Source organism: Trachemys scripta, chromosome 6 (assembly GCF_013100865.1).
Source record: "Trachemys scripta elegans isolate TJP31775 chromosome 6, CAS_Tse_1.0, whole genome shotgun sequence".
Lineage (NCBI taxonomy): Eukaryota > Metazoa > Chordata > Testudines > Emydidae > Trachemys > Trachemys scripta.
The window spans coordinates 65056314-65079234 of NC_048303.1; the positions used below are offsets into that span (position 1 = coordinate 65056314).

Sequence of the window (22921 nt, forward strand, 5' to 3'; positions counted from 1 at the left end):
CTAAAATTCAAGACCAAAATTTTAGAATGGGATTTGCAAAAGAGATTAAAGGAATTAGGCATCTGACGCCCATTGACTTAACTCTTAAAGCTGAGATTTTCAAAGGAGTATAAAGTTTCATACCCCGCTTTTTTTTTTTTTTTTTTTAAGCCAGGACATATGCTCAAGAATAGTGCAAATATTTCTAAAAACTCCACATTGTGGTATCCATAATAAATAACTAGAGGTTCACACATATGGGAAAAGATTATTATGGAAAAAGTCATAAGATAAAAAAAAGTATATTATTATGCAGTTTATTTCCAGTGAAACCAAATTTTACTACTGCTGTGATCACAGAACGTCTTCACATTTGATGCAAATATGAGAGATCAATTACAAAGTCACTTGGTGCCACTATCTTTGACAAAAACAAAAAAACCACATTGTTCAGTTATATTATGTAAAACAGGTTATAAGCATAACTTTAATAAGCTCCAACTGCACTGCAGTTGCAAGAACTTGAACACATAAAGTGCCACATTAATGATCATTCTTTTGACAAATTTAACGTAATACAAGCTTTAGATATTACAGTTAACAGCAAAGTGTTCTACTGCAGAAAACTGATGCAAATTTTTCTAACTTTCAGTTTGAAAATGTTAGCTATTATTGTAAATCTAAACAGTTTAGAAAGTCTTACATTCTCTTTCTAAACTAAAATATATACTATATATAGCATTTATATAGAATATATTTTATATATAATTGTTTTCACATTGTAATTAAAACAGAAGAAATTTACATTTTTAGTTTGCTGGGGCAACATCTCATTCCAGAGGTTAATTTTATTGTGTTCCTGCAGCACTGTGGACTGAAGGAGGGGAATCATGATCAGAGAGAAAGGAAGTAGCAGCAGCTGCTGCTTCAGGGAGTACAGGTGCAAGCACATGACGACACACTGGGCATGTTCCAGACTAGAAGAGACAAAAAGAAACAGGTTAATTGCAAAGTGTGCGTGACTCTACATGTTTTCCAATAGGAATTCTCAACTGCTTTATTCACCCGTCTTTTAAATGTCTCAACCCACTGACAATTCCACACCAAACAGACCTCAGCCTAAGTTTTCCACTGCAATTTAATGTTATTACTTCTAGTTAAATTGCTCTGAACCACTTTAAACAATTCCTCATCTTTAGTGATGTTGCACTCTTCACTCTTGTAGTTTGCTATTCTCTCTTCCTAGGCAAGTTATGAAGAAAAAATTAAACAAGTGTAAGTCAATTCCTCCAACCCAAGAAGAATTTTTTATCTAACCAATTTAAATTTTCTTTTTTCCTCCTAGTAATGGGAAGCACAGTATGGTGTTCTAGGGGTTGGTAATTCTAAAGAATATCAGTACCATCACTGATGCAGTCCAACATTAGGACTCTACACACACTGCAAGCAATGTCTAAATTGTTTATGGGTGATCTTGAATATATCAAATGGTCAAGACTAATCAACTTTGCTCCTTGCATACTCCTATAGATCTCTTTTCCTCACCAACAAAATTGTTTCCTAAAATATTAAAATAATTCAAGTAACTATTTTGTTAAATAATCTCACAATAAGTTTTCGGAAAAAGCTGCATGTTGTTCTAACCAGAAGAGCACAAATTCACCACTAATCATGCAAGCAAGCAAAGGAGAACTCACCTTCTGTAACCAAAGTGTTACACAGGGTTTGTGAAAGAAATGGTGACAGGGCAGCTCAGTTATTATTTCATCTTTCACATACTCACTGCAACAGATAGCACAACACTGCTCCTGACCAACCGCTTGAGGGGGGGAAAAATAAAAACATCACAAATTTTAAAATTTAAGTTTAATTAAAAATCAAGTGAAATATGTTAATAAGATGATATCAGTGGCTAATCATAATATGATATAGTTTACCAGAGTCGTACCCTTAAGTTCTACTCAGAGTGAACAGATAATTTCTGAATTTACCACTCAGTATTGTGCTGCATAACAGAGTTTCCTTTAAATACTGTATGTACACTACCACACTATAACAAATTTAAGCTTAGATATTATATTTTGCAGAAATTAAATTTTTTTGTGGGACGGTTTTTCCATACCATTGTGATTTTCTGTAATAATAATCTGTGGCAGACAGTCTATGCTTTCTTTGCTGGCTGGTGGATGAGCTTGCTCAACATCAACTGCAAGAGACTCCAGATGTGCCAAAGCAGTCTAAAAAGGAAGTTTTTTTTTAAAAGGTTACATTTCGTTACTCATGACAAAGATACTTCACATTTAAAAAACCCAACAGACAAAAAAAATTAATATAGCTATTGTGTTACTTTGTTAAGCAAAAGGATTATGCAAGTTATGTAGAGCAACCTTATTACTAGATTTTTACAGGTCAAATGGAACAGGAAGTTAATTGATTAGCTACTTATTTCTGGATCCCTGGTTTCAAATATCAATTAGGTTATGAGCAAAGAGAGTTATGGTCTCAAACTACTCCCTAATGAATATTTACTCATATCACAAAGTGGCTGAACAAAATGGCATGAAAATGTCTTTTCAGGAATGATTTAGAGGATGCAGGAGGTCAGAATTGACTGTTTCCTTAGTAACACACTGCTACTGTCACCTTATGAAAGCAATACCAATGGCTTCACGTTAACAGATTTCCCAGTTTCAACTACAACATATCCCAAAACTATAAACGAGAAATTAAGGATAATAGTAGTGGGCTTGACTATGTATCAGCAGCAATACTAGTTTTCAGGAGGAAAGCAGAATCCATCGAGGTCATTATGCGGATGAGTGACATTTCAGGAAGACTCAAGTAATGCAAGGAGTTGGGATATTTCAGGAGATGGTACTGTTCCCTGTGGCTCGCTACTCAACCGATGTATGGTGGTGAATGGAGAAGCACTGTACTCTTTGAGGAGCTGTCTCTTGGTAAGACTTACAACTTAAGATCTTGACCAATACAAGATCATTATAGATAACTTTTCATAAGAGTAAGGAGTTAACAACACTGGTGTCCCTGACCAAATACGACAGGATTAGTCACATTCTGTCCAACTAAAATTCATATTTCAGTTTCAACTAGATGCAGAATTATTTTCTGACGTTATGTACATAATGTAAAACATGTTCCATCTAATGTGTAGCTGCATTTCAGTGCACAGAGAAGCGGTCCCCATGTAATTTTTACTTACCGTACCTTACAATGATGTTGAGTCTTAATCAATTGTTTGTAAAGTATTTTACAATTCCTGGATGAAAGGTACTGTAGAAGTGTACTGGTATATTTATTATTATTTTCTTATTTGCCAACTTAAAGAACATTTATTGCACTTACAACATGAAAAGCTGAAGCAAATGAACATAATACTGACCTATTAGATGGAGTGAATGACATGTTAAATAGATTTTACATCTTAAAGATAGAAAATCTTTAAAAAAAAAAAAAAAAAAAAAAAAAAAAAAACTTAAATCAAGCTAGAAAGCCAAGAATACTGGGATAATGGATCACAGGCAAACCCCCTGAGCAAACAAGACCTTGCAAGTCTGGAAAAACAGATTTTAAAGTCAGAAGTCCATATTCACTGGACCAGCTGAACTCCGCTGAGCACAAATCCAGAGAGGGCGGAAGCAAGGATGGCGTTAAAGGCACTTTTGAGAGTCCCAAATCCTAGACCTCACATAAATAACAGCAACTTTTTGGCTATGTTCTCACTTGTTAGTTACCATTGGCCCCAAAAACCTATTCTGGCAGCTGAGGATCACATAGATATAGCAAACTCCCCTGTCACGTTCCTTATGCTGGGACCAAAGCAAAGTGGGATTGTGCAGGAATTCATACACCTCTTTTCAAGTAGCTGGTATAGCACAAGGCTGACTGAGCAGGAGAGTGAATCTGGACATAAATATTTTAGTAAACTGGCACCACATGGCTCTTAACGCCGACTATCTTTAATCATTATGATACTCTTTCTTTAAAAAAAAATTCTTATTGGGAAGTAAATAAGTATTTATCAATATATATTAATGGAAAAACATGTACACATTGAACATTTGTCACATGTTCAAACACAAAGAAACAAAACAAGTTAAGCCATTTTACACTGTGTCTCCTTGATTCTTCCACCCAGAGAGACATACTTCATCACTAACAAGCCATCCATCTCATGAGCAAAGAGATAAGCACAAGCTACTCATAAAAATACATTTTACTTTTAAGAACAGAACACTAAACTAATAAATGACGTTTGAACAGGTTCCCAAGTTTCAAAGTTGAGGTTTGTCAGAAAGATATTGGAATATGCATATCTAACGTGGAGTCTGACTGAATACCTGGCAACTCAGGTCCCTAGTATTGAAAATAAGAAGTCTGAGACTGAGATGAGGCATCAATTTAATAAATTTCAAAATTCAGTAAAACCAGAAGAACTACTTTAGATTTGCGTAAGAACGTACTTAGGTCAAATTGCAAATTCTTCAAATTTCTAAGGCACTTCAGCAGATTGAAGCAAACTAACATCTATTATTCCCCACGGTGTACACTAGATGATAAGAAGAACCATAGTACAACCCGCCCTGCGCCCCCCACAACTTGCTGTGAACCAAATTTGACAGATTTCAATTGCAGGATGAACCTAACAATAGTCTTACAATAACACAATAGAATAATAGCAATTGAAACTGAACAGCTAAAATGCCACTTTAATACATATTTGTTATAATACATATACGGATTTTTGGGGGGGAAGTCAGCATCCAATTTATTTATTCTAATGGACACAAAACTTATTAGGTTTGAATAATCTCTAATACTAATATTTACAGAAAATGTTACTGAGATCTACAGCAGCCTAATTAATTACTAATTAATGTAAAATACAAAAGGGGAAAGCACTCAATACACTAAACTAAGGGACTGGTATGTTGGATTATATCTGGATTTACTTTGAGTGTGTCCATCTCAATCTTTAAATAGGGAGAAATTTTAAAGAACCCAGTCCAATATTCTAAAGGGTTAGAATTGGTTTAATTTATGTTCCTGTATAAGATATTATCTTTGAGTATTAATCTTAAAAAATGTTTAAAACTTTAAATGCAGTATTACATAACATACTTTTAAAATGAAAAAACATCAAAAGCAAGAAATGGACAAGAAATTTGGGAAATCATGAAAATAAAAATCTGAAGGGTGACTCAGGGAAGGGGAGGAGGGGATTATAATTTGTTTGATGCTTTCCCCCAAGCACAAATATCAAAGTAGTCCAAAGAAATGGCTATCCTGAAGCTACAAAATTTAGTAGTGTATCTTATTAAAAACAGTTAATGAGAACACCTGGGAATTAACCTCAGGCCTCTACTTCCTCCCCAACTGACGCATTTCCTAATTATTGCTTATTTTAAAGTTTTTTTTGCACCTCCTGTCTATAGACTTCCAGCAAGGTTTCCACTCTCATCCTCCTATCTGTGCCTGCAATCCATCTTGTACTCTGAAATAAGGAAAAGGAGATACCAGACTTGTTCTATAATAACTTAATTAGAACAGGTGGAAAATTATCACAAATGGTTTATAAGATTAAGTTTGCTGGACACAGAAGTGGAGCTTTCTTTGACATTCAGCAAGATTCTGGAATCTATTAATAAACAATTGGCTGATCTACCAATTAGAGGGGAGAAAAATGGATAGAGTCATGCTTAATCGGGACAGCTCAGTCTCTCCCTTTTCTAGAGTAAGATAAACTTGGATTTTTGCAGCACTACCATTTCACGCCCCTTTCAAGTGCTCCTTCGCTACAGCAAATTGGTTTTCCTAGGTAGAGAGATTTTTTGAATAACTTCTGAGCTATAGTAGACTTAGATAAAAGTTAGGTTGTCACAGGGAAAAATATCTGGCTAATGAATTTGCTAGTTCAGAAAAGGAACATTAGAAATTTTGGGAAGATTGAGGAAGGGGGTTTAAATAAATTAGTACCTCTGAAAGAATGAATCACACTGTCACAAGACAGATAGGATTTTATTGATGATATAATTAAAATCAACCCTCCAGTTCCTCAAATATCAAAAAATGGTACATAATATTTCAAGTCAGTGGTTAGACTCTGGGAACACCCTTAACCCCACATGCAAAATGCTGCCAAACTGTGATAATCCTGGATACATCATTGTATTTTGACAGGGAGCAGCCAGTCTGCCTTTTATGCTACAGAACAAAATGCTCTTTATTATCCCATTTTCAAAGTATTTCCTACATTCCGTATATGTAGATAATCAGAAATTGCCGATACCTGTAGACGGTGATAAGTCATTTCCATGAACATGCTTGTTACCTGAATTTGAAAAGACTCAGATTAGTGAAGGGGAGTGCAGGATTCTTAACTGTTTGTACCCCAGAACAAGCTAACCTAAAAGATTATTTTTTCTGAAAAATGTAATTCCAGGGCTGGAATGTTTGTGGGCACTATGACAGTGATACTAAATAGGAGAGAAAACCTTTGTATCATTATGCCAGTATTTTGAGAATTTAAGTCATCCTCTGTTCCAAGATTTTTATTTTATTTTACTTGCTTCGCATCTATTTTAGATTTTCCAATTGCATGATGCACCATTTAAAGGCTCTGTCTACAATGGCCTAAAAGCAAGATAAGGAATCATTGAAACTTCATTTGAAAACAGTATCAGAAACACTAATTTCTACCATAATGTGGCTAGCAAATGCGGGATGGTGCTGCACCTGTTCCACAGTGTCCTACACTAGGTAGCTTTCCTTAATTTAGGTAACACTAGCCAGCCAAATCATGTTAGACTCCATCTTCTAGAACAGTGGTGGACAGCCTGCGGGCCGCATGTGGCCCATCAGGGTAAGCTGATTGCAGGCCGCGAGACACATTGCTGATGTTGACCGTCCGCAGGCACAGCCCCCCAGAGCTCCCAGTCGCCGCAGTTCGCCATTCCTGGCCACTGGGAGCTGCGGGGAGCCGTGCCTGCGCACGGTCAAAGTCAACAACATGTCTCGCGGCCCACAATCAGCTTATGCTGATGGGCCATATGCGACCCACAGTTTGCCCACCACGGTTCCATAACATTTTGTAAGAGAATTTAAAACATTATTTCCTGTTTTAAATCAGGCTATGCTCATCAAACATGGGACCTTAGTAGATCAAAATCCAGATGACATCCGAACATACAGTCCTCTGGGTGGCACAGATTTTCAGTCAGTTTCCTTTTCAAGTTCCAGAAGGTACATACAAAGTTCTCTCAAAGGAAACCAAACCATGTATTGGATAATCCTTGATGTTTTCTGGACAATTTTTGTAACTATTTTGAAGCTGGGAGTAGAGGTGAGCCATCTATAGAATTTTGATTTGGAGTACATATCTTGAGATCTTCTCAAAATTCCTGGTGTTTCTGGTACAATCAAATAATATAGATGTAGTTTTTTTTGCTATTTTGAAAGTCTCCTCACCCCTTTCAACCATTTCTGAAAACAGTTGAACAGCCTAGCAAACATTCTGTACCTCTGAATGTAGTAAGTATGCAGAAATATATAGGATGCTCTATTGATCAGAAATCTTACCAGTATAGCTACACAGTAGAGGGTCAGGAATTTAACATATCTAAAAATCACATGATCAGAGATTAAACATTTCCTACATTCAGTAAACCAATGCGGTAAGTCTGTTCTTTTGGACAAGGGGGTAGCAAACAACAACTCTTGACATATGCCAAATTTTCAATTCAATAAAAGAAGCAGATACAACTGATAATCAAATCAGAAATGGACAATATCCATTTTTCAAATTGCTTCATGGATTTAAGTTTGGAGAGGAAGAGGCACTGACATTAGCCATATTAAAAGGAAGAAGCTCTTACAAGGACAGAGTTGGGCAGAAGTGCACTGGGTCAAGTTATAGAATTTAAGGAAGAGATCTATAAAAACATGATACCTATGGTCTCCCCCTCATGATTACTCGAAATGCAAATTTTAGACGCATATGTTAATAGGTTTTTACCAGTGGTTCACATGGATAGCTATTCTTTACATCATAAAATGTTTAATAGACTCATAGACTTTAAGATCAGAAGGGACCATTATGATCATCTAGTATGACCTCCTGCACAACGCAGGCCACAGAATCTCACCCACCCACTTCTGTAATAAACCCCTAAACTATGCCTGAGTTATTCAAGTCCTCAAATTGTGGTTTAAAGACCTCAAGGTGCAGGGAATCCTCCAGCAAGTGACCCATGTCCCACGCTGCAGAGGAAGACGAAAAACCTCCAGGGCCTCTGCCAATCTGCCCTGGAGGAAAATTCCTTCCCGACCCCAAATATGGCGATCAGTTATACCCTGAGCATGTGGGCAAGACTCACCAGCCAGCACCCAGGAAAGAATTCTCTGTAGTAACTCAGATCCCACCCCATCTAACATCACATCACGGACCATTGGGGATATTTACCTACTACTAATAAAAGATCAATTAATTGCCAAAATTAGGCTATCCCATCACACCATCCCCTCCATAAACTTATCAAGCTTAGTCTTGAAGCCAGATATGCCTTCTTCCCCCACTACTCCCCTTGGAAGGCTGTTCCAGAACTTCACTCCTCTAATGGTTAGAAACCTTCGTCTAATTTCAAGTTTAATGCAAAGGTGTAAGTCTATATTAGGACTCAAAATCCTCAAATTACTCATTTTCATTAGGCTCGGTTATTAATCAGAATGCTGAAATCGTTGTACTGGTTTCTTGCCTTCTAAGAAGTTGTAGCCACTATTATAATAAATCAGGTTTTCTGTACTGATATTAATTGTGTGTGAAAGTTTGCTCCTTTTTGTACTGTGAAAGCCAATTCCCCTCCAGCCTGGAAGGCACATATTACAAATGCAGGGTTGATTCTTGGTATTAATAAAATTAGGACAGGATTGTGGAATGACTTTTCACTGAAAAAAGGTAAAGAATCATTAGTACAGGAACACCTACAGGTATTCTGGTAACAATAAAGAGGACACTGACTGGAGAAAGTGCAACAGATAGAATGGCATGCAAGTTTAAAACCCATCCGCTCCTATAAGGTATTTAATAACCTATGAGCTATTTTTTCTCCTTAAAGAAGCTGTATTTACATTACCTCCAGACTTATTTGTAGATGAAGAGCCATCCTGATGCCCTTGATAATGACATAAAACCAGAAAAAGATTGAGATTTTAGTGAGAGGGATCTGAATCCGGACTTTCATAGAGGCTCTGTGAATATGGTATTAGATCCAAATTGTATCAACACATACATTGTGTCAACACTGGCAACACAATACAGAATTGCTAAATTTGTCCAGCCAAGAGCATAGTCTCCATACCTTTATAGAATTACTTGAATTTACAAATGAGAATGATAAGGGGGGAGGGATAGCTCAGTGGTTTGAGCATTGGCCTGCTAAACCCAGGGTTGTGAGTTCAATCCTTGAGGGGGCCACTTAGGGATCTCGGGCAAAATCAGTACTTGGTCCTGCTAGTGAAGGCAGGGGGCTGGACTCGATGACCTTTCAAGGTCCCTTCCAGTTCTAGGAGATAGGATATCTCCATTAATTTATAATTTAATTTATAATTTATTTAATTTATAATATCCTACAATGGGATTTTCCAGGAAGCGTAGGGAAGTCATGTATGTACCAGGTATCATAAGTGTCAACCAGTTATTAAAGACATCTATGATTCTTTGAAACATCCTATTGGGCATTTAGATACTGCTGACAAAAATCAATTAAATCAGGCTCTTTTGCTTGCCATAACGTTTCAGACAACTAAAATCTTCATTTTAAACACTGGTATAGTCCAAGGCAGTGGTTCTCAACTGGCGGCCCAATCAGCACTCAGCCGCGTCCCATGTGACATACTCAGGGCCATACAGGTAGTATATATATTGTGTGGATGTGGTCCACATAAACACAGAGCGCTGCATATGAGACCCACAATGGTAAATAGGTTGAGAACCACTGTTCTAAGGGAATTGTCTTTCCTCCTGGTTCAATATAAAAATTGACTGGATAGGACTTGTGTCAATCTCAAAGACTAAATAAGAACTTGTTTACAGTCATCCATGATTTACTAATTGGACAGAATGCTCAACAGCTCCCAACGATACTACCATAATTACAGCAGCTCTCTCAGTCAATCAGGCATACAGCCCCCGAGGATTGCCTTTATAGGGTGGAATTAGATAGGGGCTCATGCTTTTCTTCCGATAGAAGAGCTTAAGTCTGTTGCATACTAGTAATATAGACAAACTTCTTGTAGGCTCAACACCCCTGGACTTCTGGGTCAGGTATAAACATATGAATATGAACACATATAGGACAAGATTATCTGGCAAATATAACCAACATAAAGGATTTGCCCTCTCCATGCAGGCTCCCCTATTCTTGTGCAGAGAAGCCACTCAGTTACCTCTGTCCCCCGAGTGGAAAGAAAACCTGTGACTTGGTAAAGGACTAGGACAGGTAAAGCAATCTGTCTCCAAATGAGACATGCTGTCAAGAATCTGGGTAGAGCTGAGTGGTAGAAGGTCTAGAGCAGATGCAGAGGTATGACTTTTGTTTGGATGGCCCTGACTTCTCATGGGTCTTAGGGGACCTAGGTGGCATGGGAACAGAATCACTGCTGATGCTACAACCCCTGTCCCAATTAAATGATTTGAAGAAAAATGTGAAGGAATCCTCATGGGGTTTTTCATCTCCCAGATCTCCTCCCACGGCTATTACCAGGAGAGGATTGAAGAGGCCCATGATCAATATATTAAGGAAGTGAGCTCTAGACAGAGATTTAAAAAATTTTCCATGTGTACCACAACAAACAAGACTATTGAATTCACCCCTTTGAACTAATGGACTGGTAGTCAAATGATGTTGCTCCTGCATTTACAGCATCACATACCAGGTACTCACTGCAGCAATTACTTTACAACGGTACATTACACATCCAAAAGCACCATTTAGCACTTCTTTTGTACAATGCAATCTAAGGTTGAGGAGTCTCGGGACATGAGAATTGCCATACTGGGTCAGACCCACTGTCCATATAGCTCAGTATCCTGACAGTGACTAACATCAGATGTCCAAAAAAAGGTAAAGAACCCCACAGTAGGCAAATGTGGGATAATCTGCTCCTCACATTAGGTCTCATCCTGACCTCTAACATTTAATCTTTAGCCAATCTCAATCTCTTCCAAATTTTTTATGACCATGCATTATAATTCTGACTAATTATTCTGATATATAGATTATCCAATTCCTTTTGACATTTTGTTAAATTATTGGCCTCAACGATATCCCATGGCAGCAAATTCCACAGTTTAATTACTGATCGAGTAAAAAATTTATTTTTATCTATTTTGAATTTCTCATCTTTTAATTTCATCAAATGTTCCCTTGTTCTTTTGTTATGAGACAAGAGAAAAGTACCTAATTCTCCTTCTCTAGACCATTCATTATTTTACATATTTTTCATGTCCCCTTTTATTCTCTCAAACTTTTCAATCTCTCTTCACATGAGAATTTTTCCCTTCCCTTCATCACTCTTTCTTTTTCCCGAATCACCCATAGTTTTGTAATATCCTTCTTGAGATGGGGAGACAGGATTGCACACACACTATTCCAGATGACATTACATCACTGGTTTATATAAAAGCATTTAATATTGTTTGTTCTATTCTCAAACCTTTTTCTTATGCACTCTAACTTTTTTTTAAACTGTAGCTGCACATTAAGAACTCTTCACTGAATTAGCTATAATGATGGAAAGGTCGCTTTCTTGAGTAGATACAATTGATTTATAAACCTGTAAGGTGTACGAGTTGTTTAATTTTTTCTTTCCAAAATGCCTTACATTGCATTTATTGACAATGAATTTTGTTTGCCATTTTGTTGTCTTTTCACCTCGCGTATTTAGGTCTCTCTGAAATTTCTCACCATCCCCAATGGTCCTGACTAGCCTAAATCACTTTATGTTATCTACACGCCTCCCCACTCACTCCCCTCTCCAGATCCTTAATTAAAACTACATGGGACCTCAACATCTTATTACGACAGGAATACCAAACTGCACTACACTGTTGAATTTTAGTTTTGACATGAGAAGGCCAACTGCTAAAAGTTTAGAGCAATGCGCTGTATGATGCTATAGAGAAGAGGTCATCTGTTGTCTACCAGAGCAAGATAATTAAGACTGGAAAAATTGCCACCTTTTCTTAAAATGGACCTGAACCAAATCTAAAGCAGAAATATATCCTGCACCACTGTGGTATCAAGGCACAAAAAGAGGGAAAAAATGTATTTAGAATTAGGGTTAAGCAGAAATAATTTCTGGGCATGAATCCTACCATTACTGAATGTTCCATATTCAGATTGTAAATATGAAGAAATTGCCAATATTCCTAGAACAGTTTGAAATGTATATATATGAATGTATGATTGCTATCATTATTGTTATTTCATTGGTTGGAGATTAACTTATCTTAATGAGGAACAGCAAAGTAATTTTAAGAGTCCATTAAAAATATTTATTCCCTATGTGGACGCTTACTGACTGGCATCAAGTCATCCCATAACATGTTAAACTAAATAGATAGAACTCCTTGAGCATCACTGTTTTTTAATCGTTCAATCATTCTTGTGGCTCTTCCCTGAACCCTATCTAATTTATCAGCTTCCTTCTGGAATTGTGGACACCAGAACTGGACTCTGCATTCCAGCAGCAGTCACACTGGTGCCAAGTAAAATAATACCTCTCTACTCCTACTCAAGATTCCCCTGTTTATGCATCCCAGGATCACATTAGCTCTTTTGGCCACAGTGTCACACTGGGTGCTTATGTTCAGCTGATTATCCACCATGACTCCCAAATCTTTTTCAGAGTCACGACTTCCCTGGATAGAGTAACCCCATCTTGTAAGTATGCCCTACATTCTTTGTTCCTAGATGTATATATTTACACTTAGTCCCATTAAAACACATATTGTTTGCTTGTGCCCATTTTACCAAGTGATTCAGGTTGCTCTGTACCAGTAACCTGTCCTCTTCATTATTCACACCCCCCCCCCCCGATTTGTGTGTTGTGTGATCTGCAAACTTTATCAGCGATTATGTTGTTTTCTTCCACGTAACTGATAAAAATGTTAAATGGCATGGGACCACGAACTGATCCCTGTGGGATCCCAGTGGAAACAGACATGCTTGATGATGATTCCCCATTTACAGTTATGTTTTGAGACCTAACAGTTAGCCAGTTATTAATCCATTTAATGTGTGCCATGTTAATTTTATATTATTCTGGCTTCTTAATCAATATGTCATGAGGTACTAAGTAATTGTCTTTTCTTCTTCAAGTGGTTGCAGATCAGGTGAGTCACAAGCGAATGAGTAGGAGGTGAGATCAGAGTCTATTTATAGAACAACTACAGAACTACCTTCCCAAAGTTTGTATCTGATCTAGATACAGCCATGATAAAGTGTTTGCTAAAAGTATACACTGAAGACCAGGCAGCAGCCCTGAAATGTCCAATATTGAAACATTATTGAGTAATGTGATCGATGTCATTTGGGCCCTAACTGAATGAGTCTGTAACTTTTGTGGAGGTGTGGCCTGAGCTACTCCATATGCCATCATAATACAGGAAGCTAGCCATCTGGAAATCGTCTGTGCAGACACCCTCTGACCCGTTCTCTGATATGCATAGGAGACAAAAAGATGACATGATGAACTAAATAAAATGCCAATCATTGTCTCATATCCAACACAAAGATCCTGCTCATTTGCATTTGAATGTGGCTTAGGCAAGAATACTGGTAAATATACTATTTGGTAAAGATGAAACTGTGAAACCACTTCAGACAAAAATTTTGCACTGAAGACCAGGTAGCAGCCCTGCAAATGTCAGACACTGAAACACCATTGAGGAATGTGATCTGTGTCACTTGGACGCTAGTTGAATGAGTCTGTAACTGGAGGTGTGACCTGAGCTACTCCATATGCCACCTTAGGGCCACATTACCTTTGAAAAACTGAGTATACAAGGGCTTTGCCCTTAAAGCCTGTGGCTCATTTACTCTTCTTGCAGATGTGACAGCACATTGGGAGTAGAAAGCAACAGAGGGTCCTGTGGCACCTTTAAGACTAACAGAAGTATTGGGAGCATAAGCTTTCGTGGGTAAGAACCTCACTTCTTCAGATGCAGGTCGTGGGAGTAGGACATTAGAGACAGAGAACAAGATTGCCAAGGGCTCAGATGGAGTAGGACAGCCAGCACAGTATTAAGGTCCCATAAAGGAACCACTTCTTTCACTGGTTGAAAAAGACAAATTATTACTTTTAGAAATTTCACTGACAGGGAGTTTGAGAAAATTAACTATCAGAGGATTGAACACTAAGATCACCGCTAAGTGGACCCTCAAGAAGCTGAGAAACAGACCAGAGGATTGAAGGTGTAACAGATACTCCAAAATGTCCTAGACATGGGTTAGCATCTGTTGAACCCCACAGTTTAGGAACCAAATTGAAAACCACTTCGACTTATCCAAATAGGTAGCTCTACCAGAGGGTTGACTACTGTTGAGTAGCACTTGCCTAACAGCTTCCAAACAGTGTTCCTTCTCCTCATCTAGCCATGCAGCATCCATGCCATGAGGTGTAGACTTCTCAGTGCTGGATACCAAAATCAACCGTGGTGCTGAGTCAGTTGATAAGTATAAAGAGGAAGAAACATTGGAGCTGGGGTCAAACAGATAGGCTGATGAGGTCAGGGAACTAACATTGTCTCAGCCAAGCTGATGCAATGAGAATTTGTTTGGTATGATCCAGCTTCAGTTTGAGAATAAACTGAGGAACAAGTGAGATTGGGGGAAAGACATAAATGAGTGCCGATCCTCAGTTCAGACGGAAGGCATTGGTTAAGGAGCCTGGATGGAGACCTGCTCAAGAACAAAACAAATGACACTTTTTCTTTCATTGCAAACAGGGTGAGAGCCAGGATGCCTCATTCTACAAAGCTGGACCTCTGCACACTGGTCTTCAGAGCCCACTCATGATTCCAGGAGAAATACCTGCTGAGGTGATCAGCTAAGTGATTCTAGACCCCGGGTAAGTGAATGTCTGTAGGGAATAACGCTCTACTTGATGCAGAGCTGCCAACATTTTACTGCCTCCTGACAAAGCTGGTTGGAGTGGGCCTTCCTTCCTGCTACACTGCAGTGTTGTTGTTGAGAAGTATGTGAACTGCTGTGTCCTTGTTCTGTATCCAAAATGTTCTGCACATATTGTAAATGGCTTGAAACTCCAGGATGTTAATTTGAAGGGAAAGTCTTGTTCTGTCAATAAACCTTGAACCTTCAATGTCCCCCGATGTGCTCCCTGGTGAAAGGAATCAGTTTCTATGTCCTGACCAGAAGGGGACAGGCAAAGGGAACAACTCTCCCTCATATCAATATGATCTGTCCACTACCCTAGGGACTCGAGGACAGGCAGTGCCATAAGCACTATGCAATTCAGTTACTGACAATCCAGGTGATATACCAACTTCAACTAGTCCTGAAGATGAAGGTGTAATCTTGCATGCTGGACCGCATAAATGCATGCCAACATATGGCTTAATCTCAGACATACACATATCATAGTTGAAAGGTGAGAGCAGAAAGACAGACACAGGCAATGAATTGCTTGAAATTGTTCATAGGTCAGGAATGCACTCGAACTAGATTTTTTGTGTTTGTGTTAATGGTCACTTCCCTTTGTTCAAAATCAGAGCCAAACGATCGAAGAGATGCAAAGTGAATTTGACATGAGAGAGGACTTGATCTCTGGACTTGCCCTTCACTAACCAACCGTCCAGGTACAGAAAAACATGAATTCCTCTTCTTCTGAGATATGCTGCTACTACAGTCATGCATTTGATAAATGTCGAGCCAAGGACAGGCCAAATGGCAACACAGTGTACTGATAATGCTGGCCTGCCACTACAAATCTCAGAAACCACCTGTGACTTGGGAAAATTATCACATGGAAGTAAATGTTCTGAAGACTTAGCGGGGAAAACCACTTGTGGTTCAAAGCAGGGAGAATAGCAGCTAGGTTAACCATACAGAAACTCATGTATCTGATGTACTTGTTGAGATGGAGATTGAGGATAGGTCTCACTCCTCTCTTGGACTTGGGGATCAGGAAGTACTGTGAGTAGAATCCCTTTCCCTGATTCTGAAGGGGAATCTCCTCTATGGCCTACAAAGCCCAAAGAGCTTTCACCTGCTGTAGAAGCAGAAACTCATGAGAGGGGTCCCACAAAAGGGATGGTGTAGGAGGGTGGAAGGGGGGATGGAATGGCATTACCCAGTCCCACAGTGCTTAGGACATCCTTGTCCATAGTTATTGACTCCAAAGCCCTGTAGAGGTGGGATAGCCTGTCTCCCCCACCCCAAACGGAGGAGAGATGACTTGAAAGCTTGATTACTGGAATGTTGACCTCGGAGAGTCACATTGACGGCTTGCCCAAAACAGAAGAAAGACAGGCTGACTGGGTGAAATTGGAACAAGAAGACCTCTTACTTGACTTGTACCCCTTTCTGGAGAAGTCCTGCTGTCTAGTGGGATAATCTGACCTCAAGAACTGCTGAGGATGATATTGATCCTTTTGCTCTTGCCCCATGAAATGAGATCTTTTTACCGCCAGGGTAAAAAAAAACCCCCAATGAACACAATGTAGCTTGAGAGATCTTAAGGGAATGCAACGTTTCATCAGTTTTCTCTAAAAACAAAAATTGACCGTCAAAGAGTAAGTCCTCAATCATTTTTTGGACCTCAGGAGCTGTATCAGAGTTCTGTAACAACGAAGCCCTTCTCATTACTACAGCAGATGGCATAACTCGAGAGGAAGCATCTGCCATGTCCAAAACTGATTATAGTGACATCTTTGCCTCTAGATGGACTTCTGCAATGAAAGTCTTAAACTCTTCCCCTCAAGGATTCTGGCAACTTATCTGTAAATTTTGCTATCACTTCCCAATTTATAAACTTATACTTTGACAACTCGCATTTGTAAGGACAAGACTGAATATATTTTCCTCTCCAACAACTCCAATCTTTTAGAGTCCTTTTCTTTTGGTGTTGATTTATATCTCCTCTGTCTTAACCTCTCATTTGCCGAAGTTATGACATGAGAGTTAGGCGCTAGATGCACGTAGAAGTGCTCAAAACCATAAATAGGCACAATTTCTCTTATTAGTGCACTTCGTTGTGGGTGGTAAGGCTACCAGAGTGTTCCTCAGAGAGTCTTTGCAGGTTCCAAAATCACTTCAATTATGGGGAAAACTACCTTCCCTGGAGCGGAGGACTGGAGAATATTCAGCAGCTTATGGGTGTTCTCCTGTACAACTCAGTCTGAATGCCCAAGGCTGAAGCCATGCACCTCAGGAGGTCCTGATACGATTTAAAATCCTCAAGCATGGGGGAGGAAGAATCCAGCACCTGGAGATGAAGAATAGGAAGAAGCGGAGCCAATGGAATCTTCTGTGGTGCCTGTAACAACAGTTCAAGCTCAATCAGTTCAGCAGGAGTAACCCTTGTCTGTGGCTGCAGCATGCACCGGCGTCGTCATATGCATTGAAGATAGTACCTGCACTGAAAAGCCCTTCAGTACCGAACAGGTGGGCAACCTCAACTCTGCGCCCTAAACTGGAAGAGGTGCAGGAAGGTGTCAACAACAATGTCCAGTCTTTAATAATTTCACATGGCGCAAAGGACCCCGAAGAAGCAGCCATCACACCTGAACATTCCTGAATTAGTGGACAGTCAGGAACAGACAGGCAAAACAAGTCTGATACTGCCCAATACACCAGAGTACAGAGTCAATAGTACAGACCTCTCACCTCAGTACCAGAGAACAAGTAGACATCCCTGCTCTATCAATTGTATCAGATGAATCACGGTCTTGGTCTGCACCCCTCTTAGAAGGGGAAAAGAAACCTCTCCTACCTCTGGAACGACCCTGGTCCATTTTATGAGATCTCTGTCTAGGAGGACCAGAGGAATGGAAACAGTCTCTCTTCCTCCTGGAAGAGGAATCCTTACCTGGCCAAACAACAACCCGTGCTGGCTCAGATGCCCACTAAGGGGTCTGGCAATTTGTGGAGGTCTCTAGTTCTGAAGCAGACCTCATGATCTGCTCCAGAAGGTACAGCTTCAAGTGAAAGCTTCTGGCTATCTGCATTTCTTTACCTTTCTCTTCTTGAATGACTTGCACATTTCTTTAACGCGCCCTTCCGCAACAAGTCTGAGGTCACTATAAGCGTTCGCTACACCACTCAACAGTGAAGGCATCACACCAGGCAAAATCGTAACTAACTATTAGTAAACTAAACCTAGGGGTACTTCTACACGAACTACAACAAACAACTATATACAGGGGGGAAAAACCCCACAGACAGCAATGTGAAACAAGGCATGAGGTAAAAACCACAATGAGCACTCTGACTCAAGCTCTGGACAGTGAGAAGAAACTGACGCAGGTATGGGTAGGATCACCACCTGTATGGATACTGCTAAGCAAAGTTCTCCAGCTTTGGTGTGCTGGGTGGGTACATACCTGAGTGGAACACTTGGATGCAAACACTTGAAGAAAAACCTCCAATGAGAAGAATTCCACAGCCTCCCTTGGTAGCCTATTCCAATACTTAACTATCCTTAGATTTAGAAAGTTTTTCCTAATATCTAACCTAAATGTTTCTTGCTGCAGATTAAGCTGATTACTTCTTGTCCTACTTTCAGTAGGCATGAAGGACCACCAATCACTATCCTTTTCATAACAGCACATTTAAAGACTCAACATGCCCCTCTTCTATCTTTTTCTCAATACTGAACATACACAGTTTTTTGTTGTTTTTTTCTTTTTTAAAAAACCTTTCCTCATTGGTCAGGTTTTCTAAACCTGTTAGAATTTTTGCTGCTCTCCTCTGGAGTCTCTCCCATTTATCCACATTTTTCTTTATGTGTGAGCACCCAAAACTCGATGCAACACTGCGGATGGGGCCTCCACAGTGCTGAGCGGAACAAAACAATTGCCCCTTGTGCCTTACATACGACAATCCTATTAGAACACCCCACAATGATATTAGTCTCTTTTGCAACTGCCTTACATTGCTGGCTCATATAACACCCAGCTGTACTATCACCTAGGCAGTTATTCACCCATTTTGTATTTATTCATGAGATTTTTCCTTCTTATGTGTAGTATATTTCACTTCTCTTTATTGAATTTCATCTTGTTGATTTTCAGACCAATTCTTCAATTTGTCAAGGTCTTTTGAATTCGAATCCTGTCCTGCAAAGTGCTTGCAATCCCTAACAACTTGGTGTCAAGTGCAAATTTTATACGCATAGTCTCTATTCCATTATCCAAGTCAAAGAAAGTCAAAGAAAGTAATTAGGTTTGTCTGGATTTATTTGTTCTTGACAAATCCATATTGGCTATTACTGATCATTCAATTATCTTCTAGGTGCTTACAAATTGATTGTTTAATAATTCGTTGCAGTATCTTTCCAGATATAGAAGTTTTCAATTATAAAAGACATGTACTGTATGCCCCTTCCAGTCCTCCTGCGTATCACCCATCCTCAATGAGTTCTCAAAGATAATTGCTAATGGTTCAAAGATTGCTTTAGTACCCTACCATGAATTTTGTGAGGTGCTGCTGACTTGAATACATCTAAGTTATATAAACATTCTTTAACCAGTACTTTCTCTATTCTGACTTGTATTCCTTCCTAGTCTTCGTTAATATTAATTGTGTTAAACATCTGGTCACCATTCACCCCTTTTTAATTGAAGACTGAGGCAACACAGTCTTCTTGGTGTCATCCAGCATTAGTTCTCCTTCCTTGCTAAGTAGTAGACCTACACTGTACTGTGTCTTTCTTTGCTCCCAAGGTATTTATAGAACCTCTTCTTACTGTCTCATGACCCTTGCTAGGTGTAACTCATTTTGTGCCTTAGCCTTTGTGATTTTGTCCCTACATGCTTGTGGTATTCATTTATATTCATCCTTAGTAATCTGGCCATGTTTCCACCTTTTGTAGGATTCCTTTTTGATTTTCAGGTCATTAAAGAGATCATGATGGAGCCATAATGGCCTCTTGCTATGCTTCTTCTTCTTCTCTTTCCTTTGCATCAGGATAGTTTGCTGTTGTGCCTGAAATACTGTTTCTTTGAGAAACTGCTAGCTCCTGTGAATTCCTTTTTCCCTTAGATTTTTTTCCCCAATGGAACCTTACCCACTAATTCTCTGATTTTCTACAAAATATTCTTTTTTCAAGTCCACTGGCCTTATTCTGCTGCTCTCCATCCTTCCTTTCTACAGAATCATGAAATCTGTCATTTCATGATCACTTTCACCTAAATGAATGATGCACTAGGAAATGATAACACACTAGCAAATGTATCTAGCTCACTGTTTCATACTTGTTTAGATCAGCAGAGCTTACAAGAATAAAAAGTAGTAAAAATGTATGTTATTAAAAAGTGAGTCGATATGAATCAATACACACAGGGACCATATCTGTGGAACACACTGGTGCATTACCACTCAAAACAAAATGAAAATTGTCATCTTTAGGCTCCTTTAAGCTAGTCTGGTGATATGGTTTTAGTCATTTTAATGTGTTTCGTTTTTATTTTTACACAGAAGTCAGAAACCGTATTTCAATACCTCCATGGCCTGTGCCAAACGCTCCTCCAGTGCCATATATGTGAGAAACTGAGGATCCACATAAGAAATGGCTTGAGCAACTCCTAGGCCATCACCAAATTCATCAAGTAGTCTGAAAACACCAAAAATGCAATATTAGGAAACAGAGCCTCCATTTTAAGTGGAGCCTTAACAATATTCAATTGAAAAATTACTTGGATCTGTCAGACAAAAAACAGACAAATCCTAATGAGAGAGACAAGGTGTGTGAGGTAATATCTTTTTACTAAACCAAAGATATTGGTTCAATAAAAAATATTGCCTCACCCTCTTTGTCTCTCTAATATCCTGGGACTGACACAGCTACAACTACACTGCATACAAATCCTAAGGAGTGCATAAAAGCTGGGTTTGTATATGTCAATTAGAGGATGTTTGTGAATCTGTCAGGAGTATGCCCATTTGAAAATTTTATGCTTCATGTCTCTGCATACAGATGCTGAGATAGACTAGACACTGTGTCTATACTTGTTCAAAAACATTTACTTCTATTTTAAGTAAAATTGTGAACTCTGCAATGGAACAACCCCGTATCAAGCTTCTGACACCATTTCTGCATTTATATCTGATGCTTTTCTATATTATGCTCATGAAAAATAAAAGCAATTTATTTTAGAGCTACTTTTTATAATTTCATCAGTATAATTTAGTGACAACGCTTTGATATGAGCAGATATTGCAAGATGCAGGTATCAGCATTTGCTAGGTATAAGGGATATGCTTTCTGTATTCTTACCATCCCTAAAAGATATTACCTATTTTTTTTCCCCCCAAAATTGAGACAAGACTTGGGGTTGTGCCTTTTAGGTCTCCATGATGCTAAGCCACACACTGAAAGCTCTTTCTCCCTCCCCCAACAAAAAAGGTTATTTCCTGCTTATTTTTTTACATTAGGAACTCAGGTCCTGTCTCACCTGGAAGAGACTGTGATGTCACCACAACAATAAAAGTGAAAGGTGAACTATTGTAAAGGTAGGACTTGTAATTAGGCTGCTTAAAACTCTGTTTTTGTTCACACTTTTGAACTTAAATACCTAAAATTTTTGAATGAAAACTATTCTAAAAATTCAACATCCCACATTTTCAATTAAGGGCTGAAAGTTAACACTGTACTTGTTCACACCTCCCACCCCCACAAAGTGGTCCCTCAGCCAAATCTTGGAAAAAAGACTTGATATTCCTAAGGTTTAAAAAAAAATTGAAAACCAACACACCCCCTTACCTTTGTCACCAGATTCAGTTATCTGATAGATTTATATAGTTTAAAGCCAGAAGAAATCATTAGATCATCTAATCTGACTTCCTGTTCATCACAGGCCATGGAATTTCATCCAGGTACTCTTGTACTGAGCCCAATAAACTGCATTAACCTAAAGCATAACTTGTGGTTGGCTACTTTTCTGGAAAAAATGCTTTAGCCAGTCTCAATTTAGACAGCAAGAAATGGAGAATCCACCACTTCCATTGGTAGTTTGTTCTACTTGTTAATCGCCTTCATTGTGAGAAACCAGATACTAATTTTTAACTTGAATTTGTCTGACTTCAGCTTCCAGCCATTGGTTCTTGTAAAGCCTTTCTTTGCTAGATTAAACAGCTCTTTGGCACCCTCTATTTTCTCCGCATAAAGCTACTAATACACTGTAATCAAGTCACCTCTCACTCTCCTTTTGGATAAGCTAAAGAGATTGAACTCCTCCTTAAATCTCTCATTCTAAGACATTTTCTCTGGCCTTCAATTTATTTTTGAGGCTCTTTTCTGCACTCTCTAATTTTTCAACTTTTTTTTTCAAATGTAGCTACCAGACTGTATGCAATATTCCAGTATTGGTCTTATCAATGGCATATGGAAGTAAAGTCATCTCCCTACTCCCACTGTAATTGTCTTGCTATTTTGCAATATTTCTAAGTAATCTTAACACAGAAATGGAAAGAAACATGTTAAACAGCATCATAAAAATGATTTCTATGTGCATAGCACTGAAAAGAGAAATAAGACAAGGTTTATAATAAAAAGAACAGGAGTACTTGTGGCACCTTAGAGACTAACAAATTTATTAGAGCATAAGCTTTCGTGGACTACAGCCCACAAAAGCTTATGCTCTAATAAATTTGTTAGTCTCTAAGGTGCCACAAGTACTCCTGTT

At 38.7% G+C, this 22921-nt stretch overlaps 1 protein-coding gene across 1 annotated transcript in view; it reads right to left on the reverse strand.

Annotated features, from left to right (window-relative positions):
• Positions 1-280: 280 nt before the first annotated feature.
• Positions 281-22921, reverse strand: part of PJA2 (praja ring finger ubiquitin ligase 2) — a gene marked incomplete in the record, with an annotated part of 86917 nt that continues 64276 nt past the window's right edge. The window contains 4 exon segments of the mRNA XM_034773785.1: positions 281-956; positions 1677-1798; positions 2102-2216; positions 20739-20850. Coding sequence (XP_034629676.1) covers positions 828-956; positions 1677-1798; positions 2102-2216; positions 20739-20850 — 478 coding nt within the window.